The 27,417-nt window shown below is 38.3% G+C and overlaps 1 protein-coding gene across 1 annotated transcript; it reads right to left on the bottom strand.

Annotated features, from left to right (window-relative positions):
• Positions 1-2,182: 2,182 nt before the first annotated feature.
• Positions 2,183-23,119, bottom strand: mtpn (myotrophin). The gene is made up of 4 exons (XM_086269416.1): positions 22,566-23,119; positions 19,349-19,462; positions 18,403-18,486; positions 2,183-3,608 (listed from the first exon to the last, which is right to left on the bottom strand). The coding sequence occupies exons 1-4, from the start codon at positions 22,635-22,637 to the stop codon at positions 3,522-3,524; spliced, it is 357 nt and encodes a 118-aa protein (XP_086125542.1). The 5' UTR covers positions 22,638-23,119; the 3' UTR covers positions 2,183-3,521.
• Positions 23,120-27,417: the final 4,298 nt, after the last annotated feature.

Here is a 27,417-nt window from a genome sequence, read left to right as displayed (position 1 = left end):
TATATATATATATATATATATATATATATATTTTGCTGGCAACGCATACTAACCTTTCAGTCTGGGGTACAGGGATCAAAAGGCTCATAGCAACAGGCCAGAAACCCCATACTCCTATGACATATCCCACAGATACCGTGAGGGATGCTGTTGAATGCCTTCTCTAAGTTCAACTAATAGGCAGATGCCCCTACTGTAGATCTTTCCAGGCAGGCTGAGTAGTGTGATCCCCCTATAATCAGCATACACCCTCCAAACTTCCTTTTTAACCTCCTAGGACCTGGCGTCCACATATGTGGACATCACATTTTGGGTTAGACTAAAATACTCAATTTTGCTCTACATGGGCCTGATATCCATTTATGAGGACATTATGCTGCTACTGTTCTATCAAAATTTTAAACAAATATCCTCATATGTGGATCTTATTTTTCTTAGAAACAAAAATAAGGTTAAAAAAAATCTGGTAATTCTTTGTTTTTACATTCATCAGGCCCTAATATTCCCAAATATCAAAGAGAAATTAAAAATGCATGTCGTGGAAGAGTTCGGGTCTTAGGAGGTTAATGATGGGAACCACCACCCCAGTCTGCAACTCCAGAAGCACCGTCCCCAGATCAGAATACTTTATTAATCCCTGAGGAAATTATCTAATTATTGTTTAATTATGTTATGTATTTATCTCCATGCAGTGTTGCAGAGGTGTGTCAACCGAGACACTTGGACAACATCCTAGACCTTAAGGAAATATGAGCCAATCTCACCCACTCCAGTGGCCCACCAGCAAGGTGGCTAACTATCTCAGTAACCTCGCTGCTAGTGATGGGCGAGCCATCCCCCTTACTTTGTTTCCTCTATAAAAGGAGTGTCAGCAGATCCCTGGGAGTATTTCTTTCACCACCTGTCTATATCCTCATTCGAAGTCAACAACACCACACATGCATTATACACCATGTGAGTAGAACACTGCCAAAAGTTTTGAGTTGGTGACCTCTGTGCACTATACACTTCAGCATTCACTGATCCCACTGTTATTTTACATGGCCAACCACTTCTTAGCTGACTTGCTGTCATTCCCAGTCACTTCCAGTTTGTCAAAATACCACTAACAGTTTACTGCAGAATACTTAGTAGTGAGAAAATTTCATGACTGGAGTTGTTGCAGCTGTAGCATACTATCATGGTACCACACTGGCATTCAGGATATGAGAGCGATCGACTCTTTCACAAAGGTGCTTGATTTTATACACCTGTGACCATGGAAGTGATTGGAATACCTGAATTCAATGATTTGGGTGAGTGAATAAATAATTTCACAATATAGTGTAGCTGCCTAAGATGATGAGCACTCTAACATTAGCTATTAAGGAGAGGCACACTAGTTTCAAATTTTTAGCTCATTTTCCAATTATCCCACTTTGTTTACAGATCTTCATTCATTCTATTAACCAATTATCACAAGTTAGAGAAATGAGTGCAACTAGAGTTCATCCTGTTTACTGTGCTTGTACTCTATTACAGCCATTACTTGTGTAGCGCTGACTCTACTGCCACAAGGATTTTAACACATGCAGCAGGTAATATTTAAGGTAAGGTAGTTTTACCAGGACAATCAATGACTGTTTGATTACTTGGCATTATACTGTGAAAGCTCTTTGTGCTGATTGCGCAAATCAGTAAATTACGTTAAGTTTCTGCAAGTCCCAAGATAATGCATTTAATGTAATACTAACTTTCAAATCCTAAAAACACCAATATAGAACCGTATCACTTTGATGTTTGCTGAGGTGTTGATGGCTGCATCACACATATAAATGTGGTTTTGGTATCAACAAGTCTGTGAAGAGCATCCCTCTTGGTAAAACATTCTGCTGAAGTCAACACCTCAACAAGATTTTGTTACAAGCAGCACTGTGGTGTCAGCAAATCCCATCTTGAGTGAATTCAGCATAAAAATCACAGTAATGCCCTCATCTAATCCAACTTAAAGGTCACCACAGTGCACAACAGAAATGTGACAAATTTAAGGGAATGCGTTTTGCCACAGAAAATGTGCTTCTGCTTTAGATAATAAAGAAAGCATTCTCACAGCTGACCCATCATTAATCTTAAACATCTTTTTGACAGTCCTTCGCCCTTTCCCTCTCTAGTTTACAAGGAAAATGGATACTGATGACAGATGTGTTTTTTTATATTTTTATTTGTTTTTACAGACTTTTGTCACAACAAAGTCAGCAAGAGCATTCTTTTTTTTGTCTATTGCATTGTTGTAATTTGTTTGAAAGCAACCAAGAGGACAGTGACCATTTCATAGCATAAAAGCAGAGGCAGTTTTGACATGCAGCAAAACAGGCAGGGCTTTGAACTGAAAAAACGAACAAGGCAAGGGGAATAAAAAAAAAAAAAAAAAACCTAAAAAAAAAAAAAAACCCTACCAACAACTTTCAAATCTGACTCCCATTAACCCATCACTTACAACCCCTAGAGCCCATTAGTTACAAAATACTCAGAGAAGCTGCAAGAAAAGAAAAAAAAAAAAAAAAAAGGGAAAGGGAAAGGGAGTTTTTGCTCTGAACTCTCACCCAGGGGCGGCAAAATGAAGAAAGTTCTAAAATATCTAATCCTATTATGTGCTGTTAACATTGCTTCAAAAGGGATTGAGTAACACGTTTGAAAATTGCAATATTCAAGTCATTCTAGTTAGCCAGCATGGTGATTGGTCAAAGAATAGAGAATACCTTAATGATGTAAAATTTGTGGAAAAAACACCATTTGATATGTAAGTGATACATCACCAAGTAGAAAAGAAAAATCTGACCTCTGCAGCTCCCTCAGCCAACATCTCTAAAATATTAAGCTTAGATTTGAGGGACAATTTGATCTATCTATAAAAAAAATTAAAGTACAGGAAGAGGCCACACATAATGAAATGTTAACATAATTAAACTTAATCTTTTTAGTCTTATCAAGTATAGTGCAGTGCAAGTAATGTTCATGAGAAACCCTGGCCATAAAATACTTAAACTGTGAAGTTGTAAAAATATTAACACACTACTGATCCATTACAATTTAATTTCAGTATTTTTTTACAACACAACTGCAAAAAAAAAAAAGAAAAAAAAAGAAAAAGATGTGCATTTACTCGTATATGAAAGCTTTGTGTTTGTGTTATAGAGTCTGTTACTAATCTGAGCAGTGTTAAGATCCAGGTTCAAGAGCACTCCCCAAGTGTTTGGTCCCTAAGGGAGACATAACTGACAAGTCCTTCTGTTAAATGGCTAAAAACAGAGGACTAAGGGGAAAAAAAAATCCTATCCCAAAAACCTGGGGAAAAGAGAAATTACAATGTAAGGAAGACCACCAGACAGACAAAATGAACCTCCAACAAACAGACAAAAGCATTGTTGAGACAGAGGTTGATCAGGGTCAAAGGGGCAAGTCCATCTTCTCTCAGGAGATCACTGCATCCATTTGAGTGCCCGTTCATACAGCTGCCCAGCCACCTCCCACACTGTGGTGTCTTACTTGAGCAGAGCTTTTATGGGCTCAGTAGCAGCAGCTTCAAGGGCAGTCATGCCGTCTGGTGATTTTTGGTCTTTGTCAGCTCCCTGTGGAGGAGAGGGGACACAATGTTTACTTGGTGCCTCAAACTTTAGTGACATCTGCTCAAACGTGACAGTCAAATAGTGCATTGATAACGCCGCCGTGAGCAATGTCCAAAGCTTGCGTGGCTACTTAAGAGCCGTACAGAACTAGTCAGACCCAAACTCCTTCATACACACTTCTTATTCGTTTTACCCACATCTGAAGAACTGGGAAGATTAAGGAAACCAAAACAAGGGATTAAAATCGAAGCATAGTTTTTGGACCCAAATTGCACCAGCTGTGATTTAGTTTTCAGAGCTGAACTGTGTACTCAAAAACAAAACTGTTGGCCAAGCACTGAGCCTTGAGTAGATGCATTTGGAAGCCAAGCTAAAGCGAAATCAGAAGAGGTTTGTTCCAGAAATGGGAAAAGCTCAGTCTGGGGGGGGTGCATACACATCCCTAATGAACAAAATCATTAACATCAGGAATCAGTTGATAAGATTCAACTGGAAAGAGGCCATGTTAGTTATAAAGTATCTCACAGGTTCAATTGTTCTGGTGTACAAATGCATCTTTCACTTTTTGAGAAAGATGAGTGAAAAACTCATAGACAAAAGTTACGGTAGTTGCCAAAGGAAGAGAGACAAGACTTACTTTAGACTAGCCCCTTACTCATTTGAGCTGTGATAATATGTGTATGCTGACTCTGACACTGTGGCTGTGTAGTTATTGTTATACTTTTCTTTAAGCTGCAGGGAGTCCACCCGGAAGAGGCATGTATATTTGGTTCAATTATAGTGCAGAACCAGCACAAACTGGCAGGCATGCCGACGTCCAAACAAAGCCTTGCATTCATGGTCCGATTATGAATTTTACATCAGCCAAACCCTTGCATACTCAGGGACACAGGAAAGGTATGTAGGACAATCATGAACACAACAAGGACAAGACTTTCCCTTGGTTGACTGCTTTAGGGACGCAGAAAGGCTGTGGCATAAAAGATCTTTACAGAAAAGTGAGGGTGGTCGTGAGGGTGGTCATTCAGACATAAAGCTGCCACATTCAGAGGCTATCAGATCAATGGAAAGGAGTCCATGACTAAGAGGGGCTGAAGTCACACACACTGAGACACAAATCCATTCAAGCTTTGAGGGATAACAGAATCAATGTGAAGGAGATGGGAGAAGAAATAGCCATTTAGATTAGTATGGACAAAAAAACACAGACACACACACACACAAAAACAAAGAGAGAGAGAAAGAAACAGGCCACATGTTTTAATGCATTTGTAGTGACAACAGATTTAATGGCAAAGTAGGAGTGGAAGGCCTTGCAGTGGAAACGCGTCCCTTTGTTTAGCTTGCCAAGTTTAGCCTCTTAGCAAAAGAGCTTACAGAACCAAGGCAGAGAGAGGCTATTGTTGCGTAGAGAAGCAGGGCATCAAAAACAATGTGCCCCAGTTCGAGTACCCGGTAGCAGGAGGATGGTTATCTGGGAGCAAATTCCATGCCACAAGAGCAACAGAGCATAAAGCGAGGAGAGGGATTTACCAGGGTTGAGTTGGTAACCTGTCACATCTACAGCTCTAATTGGTAAGGAAATGGAAGACAAAATGAGAGATAGCACCCCCCCTATCAGAACATACTTCACATTTCTTGGCATAATGCTCCTGTCAACACTCTAGTTAAACATGTTAGAGCTCTGTTATGCAACACTTGCGGTATGAAGACTAGTGAGACCTGTTCTCTCACTTTTTCAATGTGAATTTTATACATTTTATCTGATTATTCTGATGGTATCAAACATGCCTGTTAGAGATACTAAGTTAAATTTATGAAATTGTCTTTTTTTTAAGCATTCTTGCAAAGGATTACATAATAAAATTCACATCACTCCCATGTCTGTTAAAAATGATGATGGTTGACAGCTAATGTGTCTTAGCTGGGACATAAAACATGGATGCAAGGAGAAACAGTGGAACAGCTCTTTTCAAGGGGAATAAAATCTGACAACCAGCTTCTATAAAGCTCACTAATTAACAAAATGATAACTGATTTGGTTGTCTGTGCAGAAATTTTTTTTTAAGTGGGGCCAGTCTTCATTGTATAATGAAGAATTGATCTCACACAAAAGCTGTACATTATCAACTATAAAATAAACAATGACAAACGTTTTTTTTTTTAAGTGAAGTTGTGTGAAATTGAGTCTTTAATCAAATCCTGCAGTGTTAAAAACCCCCAAAACAAAACAAAAACAAAACGATGGCTTTGGTAGGCAGATCTTTCAATTTCTAAATAAATAAATAAATAAAAATACTTCCCTCCCCTACCTTACCTGCAAATAAACAAAGGGTTTCTTCAGTGTAATTCATCTTGTCAGAGACAGGGCAGCTTGCCAGGCAAAAAACAAATTTTTTTTCCCTGATAATAATGTTTTAATCTTTTTTCATTTATCTCAGTTTCAAAGTCTACTCCTTCTAACAAGTTAAACAATTTTTGTTCTTCTGTCACTTAACTTTCCCTGAAAATGCAGATTCATGCATACCAGGTACCTGATAACCAATTACCATAATCTCTTACTCTGATGTAGGGCTGCCACAAACGATTATTTTGATAGTCGACTAGTCACCGATTATTTATGCGATTAGTCGACTAATCAGATCATCATCCACTGGACGTAAAACTACAGCTTATTGCACCAGCAGCATCTGCTCTTATATAACTATCATTAGCTTACAGCTTTAAGCTTTTAAGGTGCTAACTAAAAATAAAGACAAGATGATAGTTTATTCAATTTTAATGAAATTTGCAGATTGTTTCGGTAAAGTTTAATAAACTCCTTGCTATCTAAAATATAACAGGACACCGGAGTATATTCTCCAGCATCTCACACTTCTGATAATCAGCTGTCTGCTTGACGTTTATTCAGCTGTGTAAAAACTATAACTTTAATCTCAGCAAATAAACAAATAAAATACTAAAAAAAAAGCCAAACAATAACATTTTTAATTTATCTAAGTGACTCATATATATTTAACCTGAGTCGCGAAAGACGGCGGTGGGTTTGAAAACAATTTGCCGGGAGTCCGGTGTTCTCACGGCGCTAGTGACCTAGCCCCCGGCTAGCTATCGAGCTAGTGGGTAACAGACGTCTCTGAAAACGTCGGAGCGCTTTTGAAAATATGTGGTGTCCTGATAAACTGAGCAGATATTTGAGGTTTACACAGCTACATTCTTGCCTGAAAATATGTTAAACGTTTATTTTGTGACCCAGAAAGAATAATAAGAGTAATATTAAAACTAACTAGCTACCGCCATTGTTGGAAACTAAGCTGGGCCGCGCTATGAATTCTGGGACACAGCTGCTTCTTCTTCTTCGGGGTTTAACGGCAGCTGGCATCCTTGTACATGCTGTGCTGCCATCTTCTGTTTCAGTCCGTTATTACACTCTTAAATCCTGCTATTATTCCTGCGTCTTTTGCGATCTTACAAAGCTTCAAACGACACGTCGACTATTAAATCAGTCGTCGACGATTTTGATAGTCGACGTAATCGTGACTAGTCGACAAATCGTGGCAGCCCTACTCTGATGTGCTACTGGGTAGAGCGATATGGCCCAAACTTCATATTTCGATATTGTTTAGCTGGATGGCGATATACGATATATACCTTGATATTTTTTAAACCAATAAAGTAAGAACAAAAAGGGAGTTCTTAGTCAAAGCCATGTGTCGCAGATGTCACACAGGCACTTTTATTAACATACAGTGTAGATGTACATTTAAAAAAAAAACAAAAAAAACTCAGAAATAAATTATCAGCATCTTGATGCTGGCTGCAGGTGAAGCGATGGGGAGGGGGGAGTTGTTTTCAGTGAAGGAGAGAGGCGGGACAGAGTAACGTTGCGTAGAGACAAATGTGGACCAAAGAGAGGCAAACCAGCGGCTCCACAAGTGTAATTATAACGCAACATAGACTATATCGACATAAACGATATTGTCACATCTTATCTCTCGTATAAAAATCTATCAATCTTTTTAAAAAACAAGATATATTGCCCAGTCTTACTATTGGGAAAAGAGGAGAGGAATGGAGATGATTCTCTTTATCCCTTCCCTTTTCTCCAGCTCTGGAGAGGACATTAGTCGTCGGTTCAGTCCAAACTTAATCAACCCTACAGACTAGAGCTGGGCGATATGACCCAAAATTCATATCTCGATATTTTTTAGCTGGATGGCGATATGATATATATCTCGATGTTTTGTTTTTTTAAAGCCATAAGGTAAGAACAAAAAGAGAGTTTAGTCAAAGCTGTGTCCCAGATGTCAATCAGGCACTTTTATTAACATACAGCATAGATGTACATGAAGAAATTACTCAAAAATAAATTATCAGCATTTATTAAATAATAATGCTCCATAAATAAAAGAACACAATGTTGTTTTTGTGCATAACAAAAAGCTCACAATTGTGCAGTCAAAATGTAAACTAAAAGACGCTGAGCATAATAACAAAGACAGACAGATTTCACAGCTGCTCTGTTCCCAACTTCTACTGCATGACTGACAGCCTGGAGTTTGAAATCCTCTTTGTAACCGTGTCTCTTAACAGGTGCCATTTATGATCCTTATACACACACACACACACACACACACACACACACACACACACACACACAATATACGGTAATATTACGTTGAAGCACAGTACGTATTACTCCGCGAGGCTCCATTACGGTAGCCGTAATGCTAACTTGTGGTAACTCGTTAACAGAGATTTGCAGTGTTCATCTTGTCGTTGCCTGCAGGTGAAGCTATGGGGGAGGGGGGAGTTGTGCTCAGTGAAGGAGAGGCGAGGCCCAGTAACGCAGCGTAGAGACAAAAATGGACGAAAGAGAGGCAAACTTGCGGCTCCACAAATATAATTATAACGTAACATAGACTATATCGATATAAACGATGTTGTCACATCTTATATCTCGTATGAAAATATATCGATATTTTTTTTAAAAACTCGATATATCGCCCAGCCCTACTACAGACCTCATCAAAATTGCAAAAAAAAGCATTACATGTTGACTTTAGTAATAATCACTGCCTTCATGGCGACAAATAAGCCTTCTATATAGGGCTGTTCGATATAACGATATATATCGGATGATGATATAAAAACGTCTATCGTTTCATTTTACGCTATTGTTTCGTGGTGTCGCAAAATAAACTCTTTGTGGCAATCTTTTTTCATTGTTCTGATGGTCACTGTAGTGGCTATATTAATTTCTTAAAGTTCTCTATTTCTCTTATATTTTATATAACCACACTACGGACGGACAAGCACCTGTTTTTATGCGTTGTATTTAGCAATAACGACGGTAAAACCATCGCGTGTCCGCTTGTTTATGTAGCACATAAACCTTTCACAATAAAGCTCAAGATCCTGTTGAGACTTCTCAAAATAAACGGAATCACGTGAAAGAGAAGATTATTTACGGATGAGAATTAAAAAAGGAGCTACCAGGTGCTAAAAAATAAACCTTAGACTCAAACGTTAGAACAGGCTTTTCCCCGCAGCACGCCGTGTAATAAATACTCAAAGAAAACGGCGGCCTTTACAACTTATATCTAAAAATTAGGGGTGCAACGATACACAAAATTCACGGTTCGGTTCGATACTTTGGTGTCACGGTTCGATATTTTTTCGATACAAAAAAAATGTTCATGCCTTTTTAATTTGTCATTTATTAAAATTATAAATATATATTTTAACTCAAAAGCACAGTTTTTAAATTTAATGTTGATGAAACAACAAAGTAATAAAAAAAAAAAATCTGATGGAGAAATCACTCATCTTTGGAAAAAGAGTTTATTACAGAGAAATGGCTCTTTCCAAAATAAAAGCTATACTATACGTTTCTTCTGGGCTATATTCTCAGCAGCATATTAAACATATCAGGTCCCCATGAGGAGAATCATGTGCTAACAGCTGTCTAAATGACTCGGGTAAAGTTTGTAGCATGCCTGCTTGTTGTTTTTGTCTGCTTCCACTTGTCTTTGCACGAGGATGATGTCAGCGTAAATGTGCAGTCATATTCGTTGTGTTTAGAGCTGGACCGATCCGATATTACGTATCGGTATCGGTCCGATACTGACCTAAATTACTGGATCGGATATCGGAGAAAAATAAAAAATGTAATCCGATCCATTAAATATCACGAAAGCACCTCACAAAACTTGCAACACCCCGTAACTCACCTCAGAACGTTAGCACGTTGGAGCAGTATGCGTCACGTGATAGAGCGGCTGTGGCATGCGGGACCTGTCGGTGGTCTGGATAGCATGTGGAGCTTCGCTAGCAACCCGGCATTTCATCTCCGATAAAGTTATCCCGAGAGAAGTAAAGCAAGTGTGTAAGTCCATCTCTGAATGTTTGTAAAGCATTCCTGCGTTAAGCTTAACAAACGACTGCCTCTTCTTGCTGCTACTTCAATCATGAAACTGCTTAACGATCAGCTGATCGGCTTTTCTGTCGCGAGTCCGTGACTCTAGTTTGCTTTTGGCCCACTTTGCACCAGAAAGAGGAAACCAGCGGCTGAACAACAGCAGCACGTTTAAGCTTGATCAGCTATTGTTAGAATGTATTTAATATTACTTTCTACTCGAGGATCTTTTTCTACGTAGCTGACGCTGGTAACTGTGCAGGGGCGGATCTAGCAAAGTTTAGCCAGGGGGGCCGATAGGGCATTAACAGGGAAAAGGGGGCACAAAGACATACTTTTCTTTCTTATTCTCATTTAAAATGTCTAGCTTTTAATAAATAATTATCTGACACCCAAAGTTTTAATTTGATGTAAAATGAATAGAAGTCAATTACTGTATATAGTAACTATTAAGTCTAATATATATACTCTAGTAAGCTATAGTACTTTTTCCTTTGGGAAGGTACCATCTGTGCAGTCTGCAATTTTGTTGAAGAAAGATGTTGAATCTATTTAATATTTCTTGAAAAATAATTGATTTCTGTGCATTTTTTTTTTTCACACTGCATCAAATTAAGGTTGATTACGTCGATTAAGCATCATGAGGTGGAGCGTGAGGGGTGGTTCCCTATTTTTTATTTATTTATTTTTATTGTTGCTGGGAGTTGGAACTCTATTAGTTAGGTTGCTTAATATATATGCTAAGTACTCTTTAAAATACCAGAATAGGGAGGATGGTGTAGGTTTAAGTTTATTAGATTGATCAGTATTGCTGAACTATGAAATATTTTTTTTTGCATACAGGTATAACAGAATAGCTTTAGTGTAGTTGTTGTTTTAAACTTGAGTATGAACTTATACAAAATGCAGCAAGATATTTAAAAAACAGTTTTGTTGATTAAAAACCACTATATCGGATTCATATCGGTATCGGCAGATATCCAAATTTATGATATCGGTATCGGACATAAAAAAAGTGGTATCGTGCCATCTCTAGTTGTGTTCCCACTAGTGCTGTCAGCGTTAATCTGGAATGACGTTAACGCCACAACACGGCAAATCTTCGTTAACGAGCTACCGCGGATTGCCCCGTGCGTGGGGCTGGACGGCGTCAACGTGTTAACGAGCTAACTGCGCTAACGCAGTAGTTCCCACCCATGTAATTGAGCATTGCGTGGCACATCTGACATACTGTTTTACTTTTGTCCATGACGCGGTTACCTTCAGGGTCATACCTCACATGAAAACCAAAATAGTTCCAAAGGCCACATCTGAATGAGGGTGGGGGAGGTTCAATTTGCCATGTTGCAAGGAGAGCTTAACTTCTGTCTCGCTAGCTTGTGCCGCACTCAGTGGATCTGTGATCGATTACTCCGCCTAGGCTGCACTGTCGAGCGCAGATCCACTGAGCTCTCAACACAGACAGCATCGTCAGAAGGAAAATTGATAAAATAAATTAAAAATTTTGTATTGTTCGATACATATGCGTACCGAACCGAAAGCACTGTATCGAACGGTTCAATATTGATACGAGTATCGTTGCACCCCTACTAAAAATGTATAGTTTCATGCATCAGTTAAAACACTCGACTCCAGCTACATGACACGCAGCCGGAAACACTTCCCGCAAGACGAGTTGCCCGAGATTCACAGAATTTACAGAAAATGTTAAATTTTTGTGATTTATATCGTTATCGGGACGATAGAATTCTTATATCGGGATATGAGATTTTGGTCATATCGCACAGCCCTACTTCTATATGATAAACACAACTGCATAATTTGTACCACTATATTTTAGGTTCTACCATTCTCATAATCATTACCTTCTCGTCACCAAACATACTGTCAAAAAGTGTATACTGGAGCCATGCCAGAGATAATGCTTCAAATCCGTATTTATGGTCGAGTTCCAGTAATAGTGCTGGCACAGTCTTCCTTTTTTTGCCTTTCAGGATACACCACGCTACCCCAACGGCCAAGCAGCTCACTGGCACGCTCCTGACACCACTTAGAGTAATGAGCTTTACTCAACTTGAATAATGACCCCACATGATCACCTCACTGTCCAAACACTAGCCAGTCAAAGACGTTGATGGCCAATTGAGACACAGACTAATGAACAAGAATAGACTCCCAGCGTGTCTCCAGTCAAAATAAGATACATCATCACCCTGGATTATACAGCTACACAAAGCAGCAGTGGGTCAGTAATATAATGCCACCAACATGCCAAAATGTCCATTAAGTTTTCATTATGACTGTTGTGAATGGAATGCATAAGTCTTCAAATATTGAGCCAAAGCCTCACTCAAAACCTATTTGAAGCACAAGATTTTCAGACTATTGACCTGCTGTCCGCAATCAAACATTACTGAGCAGTTAAAAGGGCAAATTTTTAACACCCAGCGATAAAGATAAGATCAATACATGTATTACAACAGGATGTGCCAGAAAGGCTCTGGGTGAGATACGGTGGGGGGTGGGAAATAAAATCTAGAGGTGGGGGAAAAAAATCGATACTGTGTAGTATCGTGATATTTTGTTCGCTAATAATGTATCGATACAGGGACAGCAGAAATCGATATTTTGTTACAAAAAAGGTTTTTGTGCTCTGACTTCAGAGCATGTTGATCCTTTTTCTGAGCAAGAATCCTGACATTCCTTCACTGTCCAAATGTGTTTAACTTTTTTTTGGCAGCAATAAACATGACAGTTTACTTATTTTAATTTAAGACATGTTTTATTTTAATTAAGTTTAAAACTTTTTTATTTAATGTAAAATTATATTTTGTTTTAATTTACTTTCAAATTCTTCAGTTGCTGAAGGGGCTGCATAGTTTTCATAAATTGCATAGTTCAGAATAGCTATAATTGTACCAGATGGTTGCATTCAGTTAAGTTGGACTAGACTGTAATACAAACTGTTCAGTTTGTCAACAATAAAACTGACTGAAATGAGAGAAAGACTGAGTGTGAGACTTTGATATTAGATAAAATGAATATTGATAAAGTTTACCTTTATGTACAGAATCTGAATATCGCAAAATATTTTAAAAAATTGCAATAATATCGTATCGTGTGTTAAGTATTGTGATAATATCGTATCGTGGGATGTTTGGTGATTCCCACCTCTAATAAAATCCTTTTATAAGTTTATGGTAATCTCAAAATATGAAGCAATAAAGACCGCAAGTGTGCACTTTTACCCCCCTCAAAAAACAAAAACACTTCAGTGACAAGTGAAAGATGTTTTATACTAGAGTGTGTATATATATTATCTATATAGTTAGGATAAATGTTCCATCCATTCTTTGCATAAAGGGCAGAGAGAAAAAAGGAGGAAATCTTTAGGGATGTAAAAGACACAAAAACAACAGGTACTGACTTCAAACAGTACTGTACTTCTTCCTAGACAATAGCAAGTTCCCATTAAAAGAAAAATGTGTGTGTATGCCCTTTTATTGCTGACCTAAAATTTACTGGCTGGTCTTTGCAGGCTGTAGTCAGCACTCTTGGCCAGGATCTTACAGCTGGGTCACCTTTGGGGTAATAATGGCCTTTCATAATTCATTAACAACAACAACACGGCACACAGTTGGGGGCAGGGGTCAGCTTCCATGATGCACAAGGGAACCACGCCATTTTTAATCTGCCAACACAAGAATGTCTGACAGTCCAACAGTCACAATTCAGTATTCTCAGTGGGCTCCTTTTATCCAGTGTAATGTGGCAGCTGTGCACAGCTACAGGTGCTGCCAGACAGAGTGGATTTACACTAGCACTATCATTGGTGTAGCTCTGAAATATCTATTAATCTCATGTTGGGATACATGGGAAGTTTTCAAAGCTTTCATATGGATATACTGAGACCTGCTCCCTGTGGCAACTATTAGCATCTAGTGTTAATTATTGATGGTACTTAGTTGGAATTATTATAAAATCAAGAACTGTGATGAATTAGGACCACCTGTCTTGTCCGATATGATACTAGCTTTTTGAAAGTCTACCAGTAGCTGGATAATTCATGAGACTTCAGTTTAAATTTACAATTGTGATCTACAATGACTATGAAAACAAGACAATCAATGTAAAATTATTCATATTTCCTCGTCATAGTCCTTGTCATAACAAAACTCATTTTACTTGTGTAATAAATCACTCACACACTTTTTCTTAAGTTGCTGTGCTTTCATCCCTCTCTAAAACAAAACTTACCCAAAGGTCTTTGATTTACAAAGATGAGGCACTACATGATACAGCTGCCTATTTTAAATGCAGAAGAGCTTCTGACTCTCAGAAGGATGTTCTGTGACTGGCAGCAGAAGAAATTAAGGAAAATAAATGCCAATAATGAAGTCTTTTTTTTAAAGAGACAAAATGAGCTTTTAAAACCCAAATTTCTCATTGTAATGTGAAAGTGAAATGTGGCTGTGTGATATTAACACTCTTAGGGACATTAAATGCATCATCTAGTGACAGCTCAGATCTTAACTTGAAGTACACCGCTTAGTTTCAGCAAAGAAATCATTCTATAACGTGTCATCTTTCAATGCTTAAATAATAGCTCATTGGATATAAATATGGTCTATGGTAGGAATAAAAAGCTCTGAGTCAAATGTATACTTAAGTCAGAAACATGCAATGTCAAATGCGTGCTGACATGCTAGCAACTTTTATAGCAAATGACTTGCTGTATATAGTTTCTTTTTCCTGTCCGTTATTTCCTTCAGTTTATCTTAGTGCTGATTGCCAGCTGACAACAGTTTTCCGCTCTTGGCTGACTAGTTACAAGATTCTGGTGCCTTTGTTGATAGGCAGGACAGAGTTTGCAGCTGCGCTGCCAAAAATGCAGGACTAATACAGCTGATTAACTGAAATCAGTTGGTGGAGCATACCACAACCATGCCTCTCTAACCAAACACTGTTGTTTCCCCATATACAGATTATGGTTTCCTCTTTTAAAATGCCTTCTTCAAAGTCCCATTCAACCTGTGAACCTATTAAAAAGTCTGTCTGGCTGCTGGCAATGAGATTGTAAAGACTGCAAAAAGTGACTTCCCCATTCTGTAGTGTGACCCCTCCCCACTTCCCATTACTTGATGCTACTGTGAAACAACTGTGTAGAGGAGCTTTCATTTACCCTGCCTCATTAAGCCTGGCTGGAAACAGACAGCTGCTCACTCACCCTCAGGCCCCTGATTCTCACTCTCTCTGAATTCTTCCCATATACACATAACAGTCTGGAGCAGCCTTTGAATGATGCTTTTTCATGACATGATGCAGTCTTCCACAATGCAAACTCCACTCAATCAGTGGTGGTGTACTTTTGTCAATTTTTATAGTTTGGCTTGAAATTTGGAAAATGACACATTTGTTTGAAGCACATTTACAAAGCTAAGCTGTCCGACTGAAACATCCATGTTCTTTGCATCATTGTTCAAATAAGCTTTTTTTTTCCCCACTTAAATTTAATAATAAACATGTACCGAGATAGAGGACCCAGTCAACTATATACCTGCCTGCTTCTTTAAAACATCATGAGTGTTATAAGGTGGAGGGTAGGGCTGGGCGATATGGCCTAAAGTTCATATCACGATATAATTTGAAGCATGTGCGGTAACGATATATATCGCGATATTCTTTTCTTCTGTATAACGTATTTTCCACACTATAAAGCACACTTAAAATCCTTTAATTTTCTCAAAAATCGAGAGTGTGCCTTATGTATTGTGGAGATACAGAAATTATTTTATTGCTGCCATATAATCTGCATCATTATAATTGCATTAATAACATTCTTTACAGCATTATTTCATCTAATAATATTTCTCACAGTATTGATACTGCATTACAGTTGTTTATTGAAGATGTCCATTTGAGGATCCTTCCATTATGTTAACTTTTATTACAAGTACGGTTAAAAGTATTTTATACACATTGCATATCTGTGCTTATTTTGAGTTGATGTTCAGTTCATTAAGGGTCTTAAGCTTCACTGGCATGACTGTCCAGGTGATACATGCTGAGGGAAACTAGAACATAGAAGGATAACTGCAATGCATGCTTACAGTACATATAATACATATAATCTAGGAATGTGTCCGGCCTGAGGCCTCAACTCATTTGGTGTCTTACTATATTTTATTCTACTTGGTAACAGACGACCAGAGTCAATAATTAGCCTCAGAGACCCCGAGGGCTTGAAGTTTATTACCTTGTATGGAAGGTGTTATAGAAAAGAGAAGTTCTATGTCTGATTATAGCTATTAAAGATGTACGATTAACTGTGACTAATGTCTGGAACCTATTTTAATCTGTCATTGACGCTATGGGGGGGCGTGTACCCCACTGCTTTATAAGTATCCACAACATGTATTTTGGTTAGAAGACATATGTTGATGTTTTCTCCGGGCTGTTAATAAACTCATCGTTTGATTGCACTTTTCTGGGGCCTCCGTGGTTTGTGACACTGCTCTACATTGATTGATTTCACGACAGTATGAATTCTGGTTGTGCTTACTGACCTCGAACCGATTTTGGCGTGCAGAAATCTGTTAAAAAATATATTAGTACAACTTTGGTAAGCCGCACTGCTTGATGGATTGTCAGAGCATTACGGCTGCCGTAGTGAGGAGCTTTGCGGAGTAATCTGGGTCCAAAACTCCCCCTTCAGGTCCCAAAGTCAAACGAACACTAAGAGTTAAAAACTGTCTAAATTCCTTAATCTTTAATAAAATCATCAGCGTTGCTGCTTTAGCAGGTGTAACAATTAAGTTTAACATCCATTTAATTTATTAAATTTAACGGAGTTAAAAGTTAGAAAGGAAGTTAGCTCCCTAGTTTCCACCTAAACATGACATACCATGTTCTGACTGAGAGATTTTTGAAACTAAATAAAACGTACAGCTCTGCTACCACTTCCAAAATAAATGAAGACAGAAAACTAAACAGCAGTGGCGTTTGTAGGGTTACTGAAGTTGGACTACCTGGTATATAATGTTGTGCTACGTGATTGCTAGCGACACAGCTATGTTAGCATAACATTAGCACAGTGAAGCTGAAGGATGAACACCAACTTTTTTTCCACTCATTAAAAGTTAACGTGAGGGATTCTGGTGGTCAGGGACAAATGCAATCGTATAGCAGGATGCTATACATGGGGCAAACGTCAGTCAGGAGAACAACTAAGACTATTCATCCACAATATGAGGTGAGTTATTAATATACTGCAACAACATGGGAATAGAAAAGCTACGAGAGAATTCAACATTAATGAATCAATGTTACGGAAGTGAAGGAAGCGCAGTTTTTGGCTTTCCCCATATTTCAAAAGTGCCTCATCTCTTTGCTATGACTGTCGCCTGGCATAATTTGCAGGTGATAATGGTTTTAGCCGCTGCGATGCTTTAAACCAAAACAGGCGCAGCTTGATGACATCATCAACATGCGCCATCGCGATAGAGAGGTATAGTCAAAATCTCTATCGTTGGCCAAATTTATATCGTTTCTATCGTATATCGTTTCTATCGCCCACCCCTAGTGGAGGGGTACACAGAAAAAGATATGTGTGTGTTAAAATGAATGTGTGACATTCATCCTCCACAGGGCCATCAATTCAACTGCAGTCGGGCTCATTTGGTCAGTAGTGAAACAGTAGCTACAGCTGTCCTGATGGGTAGAAGATGTGTCATTATGCCAGGAGTGCATACACTTTTGAGTCTAACATTCAGGTAAGACATGCAAGAAGAAACACTGACTTTGTAAAAGAAAGCTCACCACTTACAAATGAGTCTGTCTAACTGTGAAGGAACTGCAGAAATGTGTATTCTAAGGCCAGATGACGCTGGATAGATTGGACATTTATTATAGTATTCCTGTTATTATGTTGTAGTGTTACAGCCAATGCCAGCTGTGCCTGACTCTGTTCTGTGCCTCTCCTCACAGCTGTGACTAGATCTGCACATAGCAGCATGTATTTTTTTGGACCCAAGTAGCATTTAAGGTACTTCCAGAGCTAAACACCTTAGGGAGGCTAATGTGGAGGGATGGAGCAGAGACTTAGATGAAGCCAACGGCAGTGCTCCTATGAATGAAAGAAACAAACAACAAAAAAGCAAGTGCACAGCAGCGACAGTCTGCGATGCTCTATGAACATTCCAGCACAGCCTCCATAGAAATGTGTTAAAGGGCTTTTTGTCCAATGAGTTACCTCATCAGCACTCATGGCTCACATGGAACCACTGATACATCAGCATGCACTAGTGGGTGAAAGACACCAGTGCACTCCTTTGTGCAGATGCTTACATACGCATACATGAACGCAATCAGGGCACCAACCTTTTCTAACAGGAGCTTGACACATGAGAGATGACCCTCAAAACAGGCAGTCATCAGTGGAGTAAACCCATGTTTGTCTGGAGCCTGTGGAAGAAGAGGATGAGAGAGGAATGAGTGAGAAGAAGAAGACTTTTGGTCTTTGGAGGGAAAGCAAAGATTGTATATTGTTACACTTTTAAACTCTTGTTTTAAAAAGAAAAAAAAAGTCTTTTGATTTGCAGATACCAATTTTCAGAGGGTGAGATGCACCGTGCTGATGTGAGTCTTCCTGTGCAATGAAGATTTAGAGACTTCCTACTCCTGATCATTAGAGTTAAAGCATCCATGTCTCATTGTAAATTACTAACACATGATGCTTTCAAGGTAAAAAGCAATTTAAAAGACTTTTGTTGAATCAGGCCACTACCACACCTTCTGAAACTACAAGCCTCAAGGGGCCATCAAGGTTAAATGTGAGAAGGGGTTTTCTAGCATAGAAAATTTGGGGCTTTCAAAGAGGTTTTAGCCTCACACGAAAGGAAGATTACCTGAACTACTACTGAACTTTTTTTAAGAGGGGCTTAATTTACTAAGCATAACAGGAAATGCATAGACCTCTGTTAAGTAAGGCAACACAGACTCACTGCCCTAACTGCAAGCGGATCAATTGTGGTTATGTGCGTCTCATGAGAAGCCCACTATGACCCATAAAAAAACCCCTGCTGAGGCCTGGCCAACTCACTGGTAAAAAACAGCCAATGAACAGTGGGTAGAAATGTATATGATAAACTCTGTTTTATTAAAGCCAGGTTGCTTTTGTTTACACAAATAATGGTTTGTTTCTAACCAGACATTAGACAGTCAAAGGAAGGAGACACAGGCTCTGTTATTTTTGTGGTCACTGTAGTGCTGAGCAGTAGGCAAATTAATGCAAAAAGAATGAAGCTGAGATAGTTGTAACTCTTACATTGATATCTGCCCCCTTAGAAATGAGGAACTCCACCACATCTGTCTGACCGAAGTCTGCAGCATAATGCAGCGGCTTCCTCCCACCATCGAGGGTCCGGTTCACATGCTCAGCCTAGAGAAGGGAAAAAGTACACATTAACAGGGATGAGATCGCCTAACTTGGCATTGCCACAAGCCAGTATGGTGTCTCTTAGTTTAAAAAAACAAGACAAAAACAAAAAAGAAAACACAAATCAAAGCCCTTCAAAAGAAGGTAACATCTATTAAATCATTTTTTGCTGCTTGGACCCATAATAAAACACAAATTGGTCCCAGCGAGGGCTGTCAGTCCTGACTTTTTCCCCAGAAGTATATGAATAATTACTTGCCTGTATAAGGACGAATGGAAGTGAAGCAAGAAAAGCATTCATCAGCTCAGAAAAATGGGTATACTATCAAGAATATAGAAGTATAGGAAGCCCTAGAAGATGCATTAATATCTTGTAACACAAGACCTTCATATTATAAACACCTAAGCTGGGGATGAAGGCTCAGGTGTTGGTTCTCCTGGGGCAACTAAGATCAACATTAATGAGATAGCAATAAAATGGACAGACTAGGCAAACAGCATTGAGAAATACTGTGCATTATTGATATCAAAACTGTATGAGATTACATATGACCTCAAGTTTTTACATTATTATTAATATTATAGTCATCTCCTGACTCTAATTCCTACATTAAATTTGCTACAATATTTACCATGAAAGCATAAAATGAAGACTCAACCTGCTACGGATCTCCAAATATGAATTTTTTGAAGCAGACACATTGAATTAATATGGCAGTAATGTCACATATATATTTAGTTTCATGAAATAACTGTTGTGAAAGGACTCAATATAATCTTGTACATAAAATAAATCCAGTTTTATGTAGACCTAAAACCTTAAGGTTACACTTTGGAAAAAAAACAAAACACCACATTTCTTTTTACTCTGCCATTTCTTGGGGTCAGATGAACATGGTCAGTTGCACACAAATTCTGTTCTATTACCACTAGATATTTCTGAAACAGAATCCACACCGCAGCACTGCCTTATCAAAAACATCCTTGTAGGTCAAATTCAACATACTGAACACAATGTTTGACCTTACCTCTCATCTTGCTAAGTCCTGTAGCTGATTGATATCAAACCTCAAACTTCTCTAAAAATGTTTAAATGTTACTTTCAGTGGTTGATAAAATTAAACGTGCTCCATTTATACTATAGAAAAAGGTTAGTTATTTTTATCTACATGTTTCGTCAATGACACAATTACAGCTGAACACAAGAAACCTCACTTCTCAGAAGTCACCAACTGTAATCATGAGCTCGTGTCAATCATTTGTAGTGGTGGTTTATATCAACAGTTCTTAAAGTGCGGTCTTCGCCTCCTGCAGTTAACACACGCACACAAAACTTCACACAGTCCCTCCTACACTGGCAGCTCAAGTAATTGATCTGCACAACACTGAACAACAATTTGTCAGGAATTTGAAGAGGTCACTAAAGCTGCCCTTTCAGGAACACTGAAGGTTATTCGGTATGGCTACTAATAAAATAATAATAATGGTAATGTGGGAACTAGGCAGCAAAAATTATCAGTCCGAGAAGCTTTTTCAGTTCTAAGGTCAAATGGCGGACAAATCTGGGATTCGCCGCCATTTGACCTTAGAACTGAAGAAGCTTCTCGGATGAGAGGTGAAACGTCTTCAAGCAACTTAAAGAAGTCCAGACGCTTTTCTTTGCAAGCTCCTTTGATTAATACATATTATTAACAGGACAGTTATTTGTGTCTAAAAACTTGTGCTTTTCTTGACGTCACAGACTCAAGGTGAAAAAAAAAGGGAAAAAAAAAAAAAGAAATCTATCAGTGACTACATAGAAACAGTGGCAAGCACTTTATGGTGCCAAGTTGAACAAGTATAGCGTTACCTCAGACAACCTAAAAAATAAATTAATTTTTTCTTCTTTTGCTGTATGTAAGAGAATCTTAAAATATGTCACATACTTGGAGACGGTATGTATAGTTTTGACCCTGTGTGGAAAATTGTATGCTGTAAAATTATTCCACCCTAGAAAAAGAACAGTTGAAATAAATAGTTAAAAGTACCAAATTACCATGACGATCACGATGAGTGTATGTAAACAGTCATTTATACAAACACGTGATTAATAGTTGATGACACAAATAGAACAAGACACTAAGAAAAAAGAAAACACTTCTGTCTTCCCAAAAGTCACCAACATCCTGAGCATTATCAGTCTTTAAGAGTTTGATCAAAAACTATATGTAGTTTATGTATATATATGTATATGACAATGACAATAAATAAATACTACTACTACTAGTTTCACGTATTGTAAAACTTACATTGGAAACTAGCATTTTACAATTTAAACACATTAGTGAGCTCTACTTTATGAGGAAGCAAATATAGATTCAGTTAGTCATTTGTGGGAAACAACTGAGTGTAAATCATGTGGCAGTAAAACTATCCAGCTACTACCCAACTACAAAATCCGAATGCAGGCGTGTTTCCTAAGGTAGCTGTTTTACAGAAACATCTCTGCGTGGTAAGCATAGGCAGAAACCTTCTCATCAGGCTGCTCCAAAAAGAGCATGCTGGCATTAACGAACGCTGCAGTTGCTGTTAGCCGAGCCTCCATCTCCATCTCCTAGACTACAGCTGAGACCACCGCCCTGTCTGCTCGATTAGCCGCTAGCATATAGCTAGACATTTGCCTCAGCTCTCTTAACAACACGCTTATAGAAGACTGTAATATGCGTTTTCTAGTAACGTACATACTGTGCTTAAAACACCCAGTTACAGTAACATTGTTACTGGTGTCAAGAGCCGTTACCCGTGTTACGTACCAACAGATACCATAGTTGGTTAGCTAACCAACAAGTTGCTCTCAGCGGAAAGTGATAATGGATTAACTTTAAACACGTCTCGTTACCCGTAAGACGAATTAAAGCCAGTTTAAAGGTGCACACATTACCGTTAATGTTACAGACCCAGAATGTCCCAACAGCTTTTCAATTCTGGATTACTAACTTAACATTGCCCAACTCCAGCTAACGCTAGCTCGCTAGCAGCTCTACGAACTAGCGTTGATTACCTTAGCTATGCTGACTGTAGTCAAAAAAAGCACAACAGTGGGCAAGTCAAATAACAGCTAAATTACCGTTTGCAGTGTGGCTTTGACCTCATCCAGGTCCCCGGTCTTCAGTGTCCAAATCAGATCTTTATCGCACATCTTTTTGTTGTCGGTTCGGTGTTGCACCTTCCTTGTTGTACTGCCGGGGGTTTGACAACTTATCTGCTAGTGTGTTAAAAGTTAGCTAGCTGAGGCTAGAAAACTACTACTCTCGTCGAGGCTAATACAGTTTCAGCTAAATAAAAATACTCAGAATAATAATTTTTGTTCGATATGGCGACTCAATGACGAGTGACGGGGAAAAATGGTTCACGAAAAGTTCTAAACGGCAAAGTAGCAAACAGGTATCCGCCTTTCTGCAATCCAGAAATATTTCCGATGCCGTTACCCGGAAGAGAATATTTATGGAGAAGTTTATGCTGTTCTGTGACGATAAGGAGTTACTTAATGCAACGCATATGACTCGTCAGGATTTTTGAATATCCTAATTTGTAACAATTATTTACAGTTCCTGAATAAACATATACAGAAAAGTATAATTAAATAAGCTTCTATGTTACCATGTAAAGTAAAACGGAAATTCGTTCCTTATCTGGTTCTGCATTTAAGTTTTTTCGCACTTTGTCTTCACATCTGAGTATACACCGTTTCACTGTTTTTCAGAAATGTTTAACTGAAAAAATTTAATAATAGAAATAATAAACAGACAAAAACATTCAACTCCACTACAGTTAACGATGTAAGAAAACAAACCCATATGCCTAGTTACAAAATCCAAATGCAAACTATATTACATTCTTTTTACATTGTCATGTTAAGCCATAGCGCCACAGTAACCAAGGGAAGTCAAAATTATAGTTTCACATGTCTTTAAATAGCTATGACCAAACACCATATTCGTTTTTCTCCAAATTGCTGTGAACTGACATGGCCTTCAACATAAGTTTAATTTTTATTCAGAGCACAGCCTGGGTTTGAGCTACATTATTTCCACTTTAAAGCAGTCCTTTTTTTTATCTTCACATGTAAGTGGTTTATTATTAGAACACAAAAAACACCTGAAGATATGTAAAAAAGAAAGACGTCACATATACTTAATAGCCACTTTATTAGGTATACTTGTTCACCTGCTTACTAGCACAAATATTTAATCTGCTAATTATATGGCAGAAGCTCAGCGCATTTAGACCTACAGACTTGTTCAAGATGACCTGCTGAAGTTCAAATCAAGCATTAGAATAGGGAAGAAAGGTGGTTGGAGTGACTTTGATCATGGCATGATTTTTAATGCCATGACTGTTGTGAGTATTTGAGAAATTGCTAAGCATGTGTAGGACTTACAGAGAATATATCTAGTGGATGGCAGTTCTCTGGGCAAAAATGGCTTGTTGATGCCAGTGATCACAAGAAAATGGCCCTACTGATATAAAAGCAACCGTAACTCACATCTGTTACTTGTTAAAACCAAAGTATACAGAAGAGCAGACAACTACACTGGCCGTCAGCTAACAGGAACAGGAAACTGAGGCTGCAGTTGACAGGGGTTCAGCAGAACTGAACAATAAAAGATTGTAAAATCGTTGTCAGGTCAGCTTGGCATAAATAATAGGAACGCACTGGCCCATCCTGGCTTAAATAAATAATTAAAGTATATAATTCACTGTAATTAAATGGCCCCACAGTCACCACATCTATCTCCAATAGAGCACCGTTGGGATGTGGTGGAATGGGATGTGCAGCAGCCAAATCTGCAGCAACCGTGTGATGCTATCATGCCAATATGGATCAAAATCCCTGAGGAATGTTTCCTATTACGTGAGCATGGCTGTGCATGATTACTTTTTAAGGCAGTGGTGAAAACAAACGCAGCATGTGTTGCATATTTATCCGTATTCTGACCTATGCCATTTAAGGATAGCTCCATCAGCTCCTGATGAATAGGGTCAGCTGCAGAAAGCAACACTCCAAAGGGGTAGAAAGATCAATCATTACATAACCTTAATCTATAAAGGCTCAAGGTCAGAGCAATAAGTTCAAAGCCTACAACTGCCTCTTTGCCTATTAAGCCACTAGAGACACCTACATCTGCTTTCATTCTTCCAGTGAAACCAACTAAGTGTATAATCTCCAATGTACCATCTTTGTGAAATATAGGTGAGGACAAAAGTCTTGTCACACATTCATTTGATGAAATCACTTCCCTGGAACTAGTCTAGACGAAGAAGATAACAGTAAAAGATACAATTCTAAGAAAATGCTATAGTGAATTAAAACACCGCTGGTTAAATTTAAGTGCTCTGCCTTCCTCTTTCCTTTATCACTGTACCTCGCATAGTATCCATCATCTCTCCAATATGTACATCTATATATTACAGACCTTGTAGCTGAAACACAATTATTAAAACCGTTTTAAGTGACAATAAGAATCAGATTTTTCCAGTCTATGCAACCGATTTTAGACCCTAATAATTGATAAGGACAGAGATGAGTATTGCCCAGATTTCCCCATGCTAATGTGACACACAGAACTTGACTAAAATTAATCCCAGAATGGGCTACAAATTCATGTGAAGTCTAAATTAATTATAGTCAGTTGCAAGTATTCACGGTTATAATGATGACATCTGCATACTAATGGTGCTGAAGAATGTACTGCTTAAGCATTTCATCACATATCCTCAATTCATATGACCCACAGCTGGATAGAAAATTAATAAAATCCTCCAGGTTTTCGATTAATCATTATTTGTAATAAAGATCTAAATTACACTTTTACCATACTTAAAGAGAACATAAAAACATACTTTAGCTGTGTCAAAAGGGAGGCCCAAATTTGTGAGAGTGCTGCACATTTCTTTAATGTACAAGCACCAGAGTGGAATTTTCCACCCGACAGACATGTTAAAGTAATTCTATCCATAGGCATGACAGTATGGCACCTCCATTTTTCAGTCTATTAGCAGCCCAGGCTGCAGAAATACATTATGCAACTGTGTCCATTAAACTGTCCAGACATTCTCCCTCCTCTCTAGCTTTTCAAAACATTCATGGGGCTAATACTCAGTCAACGGTGCACATATACCTCCCCATAACTACAAGAACACTCAGCCATTACAGTCAGTTTGAATAATAATTAATTCACATAACCTCTGCAGTAAGTCAATTAGACATTCCTTCATGGATCAAATGCTGCCATTTTATGAAGACTATTTTCCTCACCGAGAGATTATAATTGATGCTTTAAAGTTAAAATTGTACATTTTGGGTCTCTAATTGTGCACGAACACTTTGTTGAACGCTATCTAGCAAAGAATAGACAAGAACTTCCACAAGTACATTTTTAATTTAAATAATAACACTTTAGCCTATCAAGCTTGGAAAAAAATGTGTTCTACTTAACTTCAGACTGACACTCTAGATTAGCATCTCAAATTTAAATCCCCTCACCATGTGAATGTAAATCAGCTACCTCAATCCCATTTTCCATTTATGTTTCTCCTAAGATAAAACCATAAAAAAGGTTTAACCACACTGCCAGACAGTATGTTGCATAAAACCAGTTTCCAGCTGTTCACTGGTGCACATTAAATGCCTTAAATTTAAATGTAAGATGCAGGAAAAACATTACTGCTCATGCTTATTTTAAAATATGGGAAAAAATGTAAATGAATACACGTTCTATGATTGTTACCTTTATTTCAAATAGTTTAGGAATATTGTTTCCAAATTCAAAAACAGGCAATGCTTAACTTATCTCTGGATAGTCTCTGTCTATTCCAGTCTGTCTTTGTCTGCTTTAAGTGCACTGGCCCTAAAGATGAGTCTTTCACATCAGGTTATAAATATAGAGTTTCAATTTAAAAAAGGGTGTGTGTGTGTGTGTGTGTGTGTGGGCGGGGGGGGGGGGGGGGGGGGGGGTAAATTTGTAAAATGGTGGACTATTTTTATCTGTGGATTAATACAAATCTGGTGGAGTCTTAATTACACCAGATGGGCCAGAGTATGTGGCATTGACTCAACTGAAGCTCATATACTGATGAAGGAATATTTCACTCAATTGTCTGTTCTAGATATTCAGCCTCATCTAAGTCCCCTGAAGTTTAATTTCAATACAAAATGATAAATATCTTAATAGAAGTTTAGTGTAGACCATATTAATGTAGGTCTCAAATTAATGCATGTCATTCCCCGCATAAATGCTTAACGAAGCCTGGACTGTGATATTATAAAGTGCAGTCCCCATAAAAGTCAAAACCTGATTTAAATTTAGTACCTACTTATAACTAGTCTTTTTGTTACCCCCCTCCCAATTTTCTCGGGTACTGTTTCACCTTCTCTATGTCTTTACCTACGTAACTATCTCTCTGTGTCTAACTCTGCTTAAATCTTTCCAGCAATGGGTGTGACTTCCCCAGATCCACTGGCACACCTTCTATAATCATATGCAGTATGTAACCGTGGGCATGTCATTCCACTCCTTGTTGCATTGTTAAGTTAAACAGTGATGTAGTTTAACTTGCAAACTTGCCTTGCCCGTCCTCTTTCAGCACAGAGTCCTTTCTAGTGCGTCTGCCTTCCAAACATACTGGCTTGACCCACTCTTGCCCTGTAGAGAAATTCTCACCCAAGCCTATGCCAATAGAAATAAAATACCCCTTACCTGAACCCACGCCTATGGGAGAACAGAGGAAATCAATGAGAACTTAACCTGTGAAATCAGAATCTATTTACCTGAATCTGAAAGAATTTTCTCACCAGTCCTTGGACTCAGTGGTACGAGACTTGATCTTGTGAAGAAAAGAGACTGGTACTTCGTCCCTGATTTCCAGCAAAAACTAACAAGTTATCTTTCTGAAACAGTCCGTTAAATCGACTTTTT

This window comes from Aulonocara sp. 'chitande type north' Nkhata Bay, linkage group LG17 (assembly GCF_057382095.1).
Source record: "Aulonocara sp. 'chitande type north' Nkhata Bay isolate Kocher_YH1m ecotype deep benthic linkage group LG17, A_spYH_male_GT1.1, whole genome shotgun sequence".
Classification (NCBI taxonomy): Eukaryota; Metazoa; Chordata; class Actinopteri; order Cichliformes; family Cichlidae; genus Aulonocara; species Aulonocara sp. 'chitande type north' Nkhata Bay.
This window is presented reverse-complemented; position numbering and strand designations above follow the sequence as displayed.

Excerpts from the sequence above, each read along its gene's own strand:
- mtpn (XM_086269416.1), bottom strand. The coding sequence starts at position 22,637 with ATGTGCGATAAAGATCTGATTTGGACACTGAAGACCGGGGACCTGGAT. Across the intron at positions 19,463-22,565 it reads TCAAAGCCACACTGCAAACG|GCTGAGCATGTGAACCGGAC; the intron begins GTAATTTAGCTG and ends TCCCTTCTCTAG. Across the intron at positions 3,609-18,402 it reads TCAAGCTCCTGTTAGAAAAG|GGAGCTGACAAAGACCAAAA; the intron begins GTTGGTGCCCTG and ends TCTCCTCCACAG.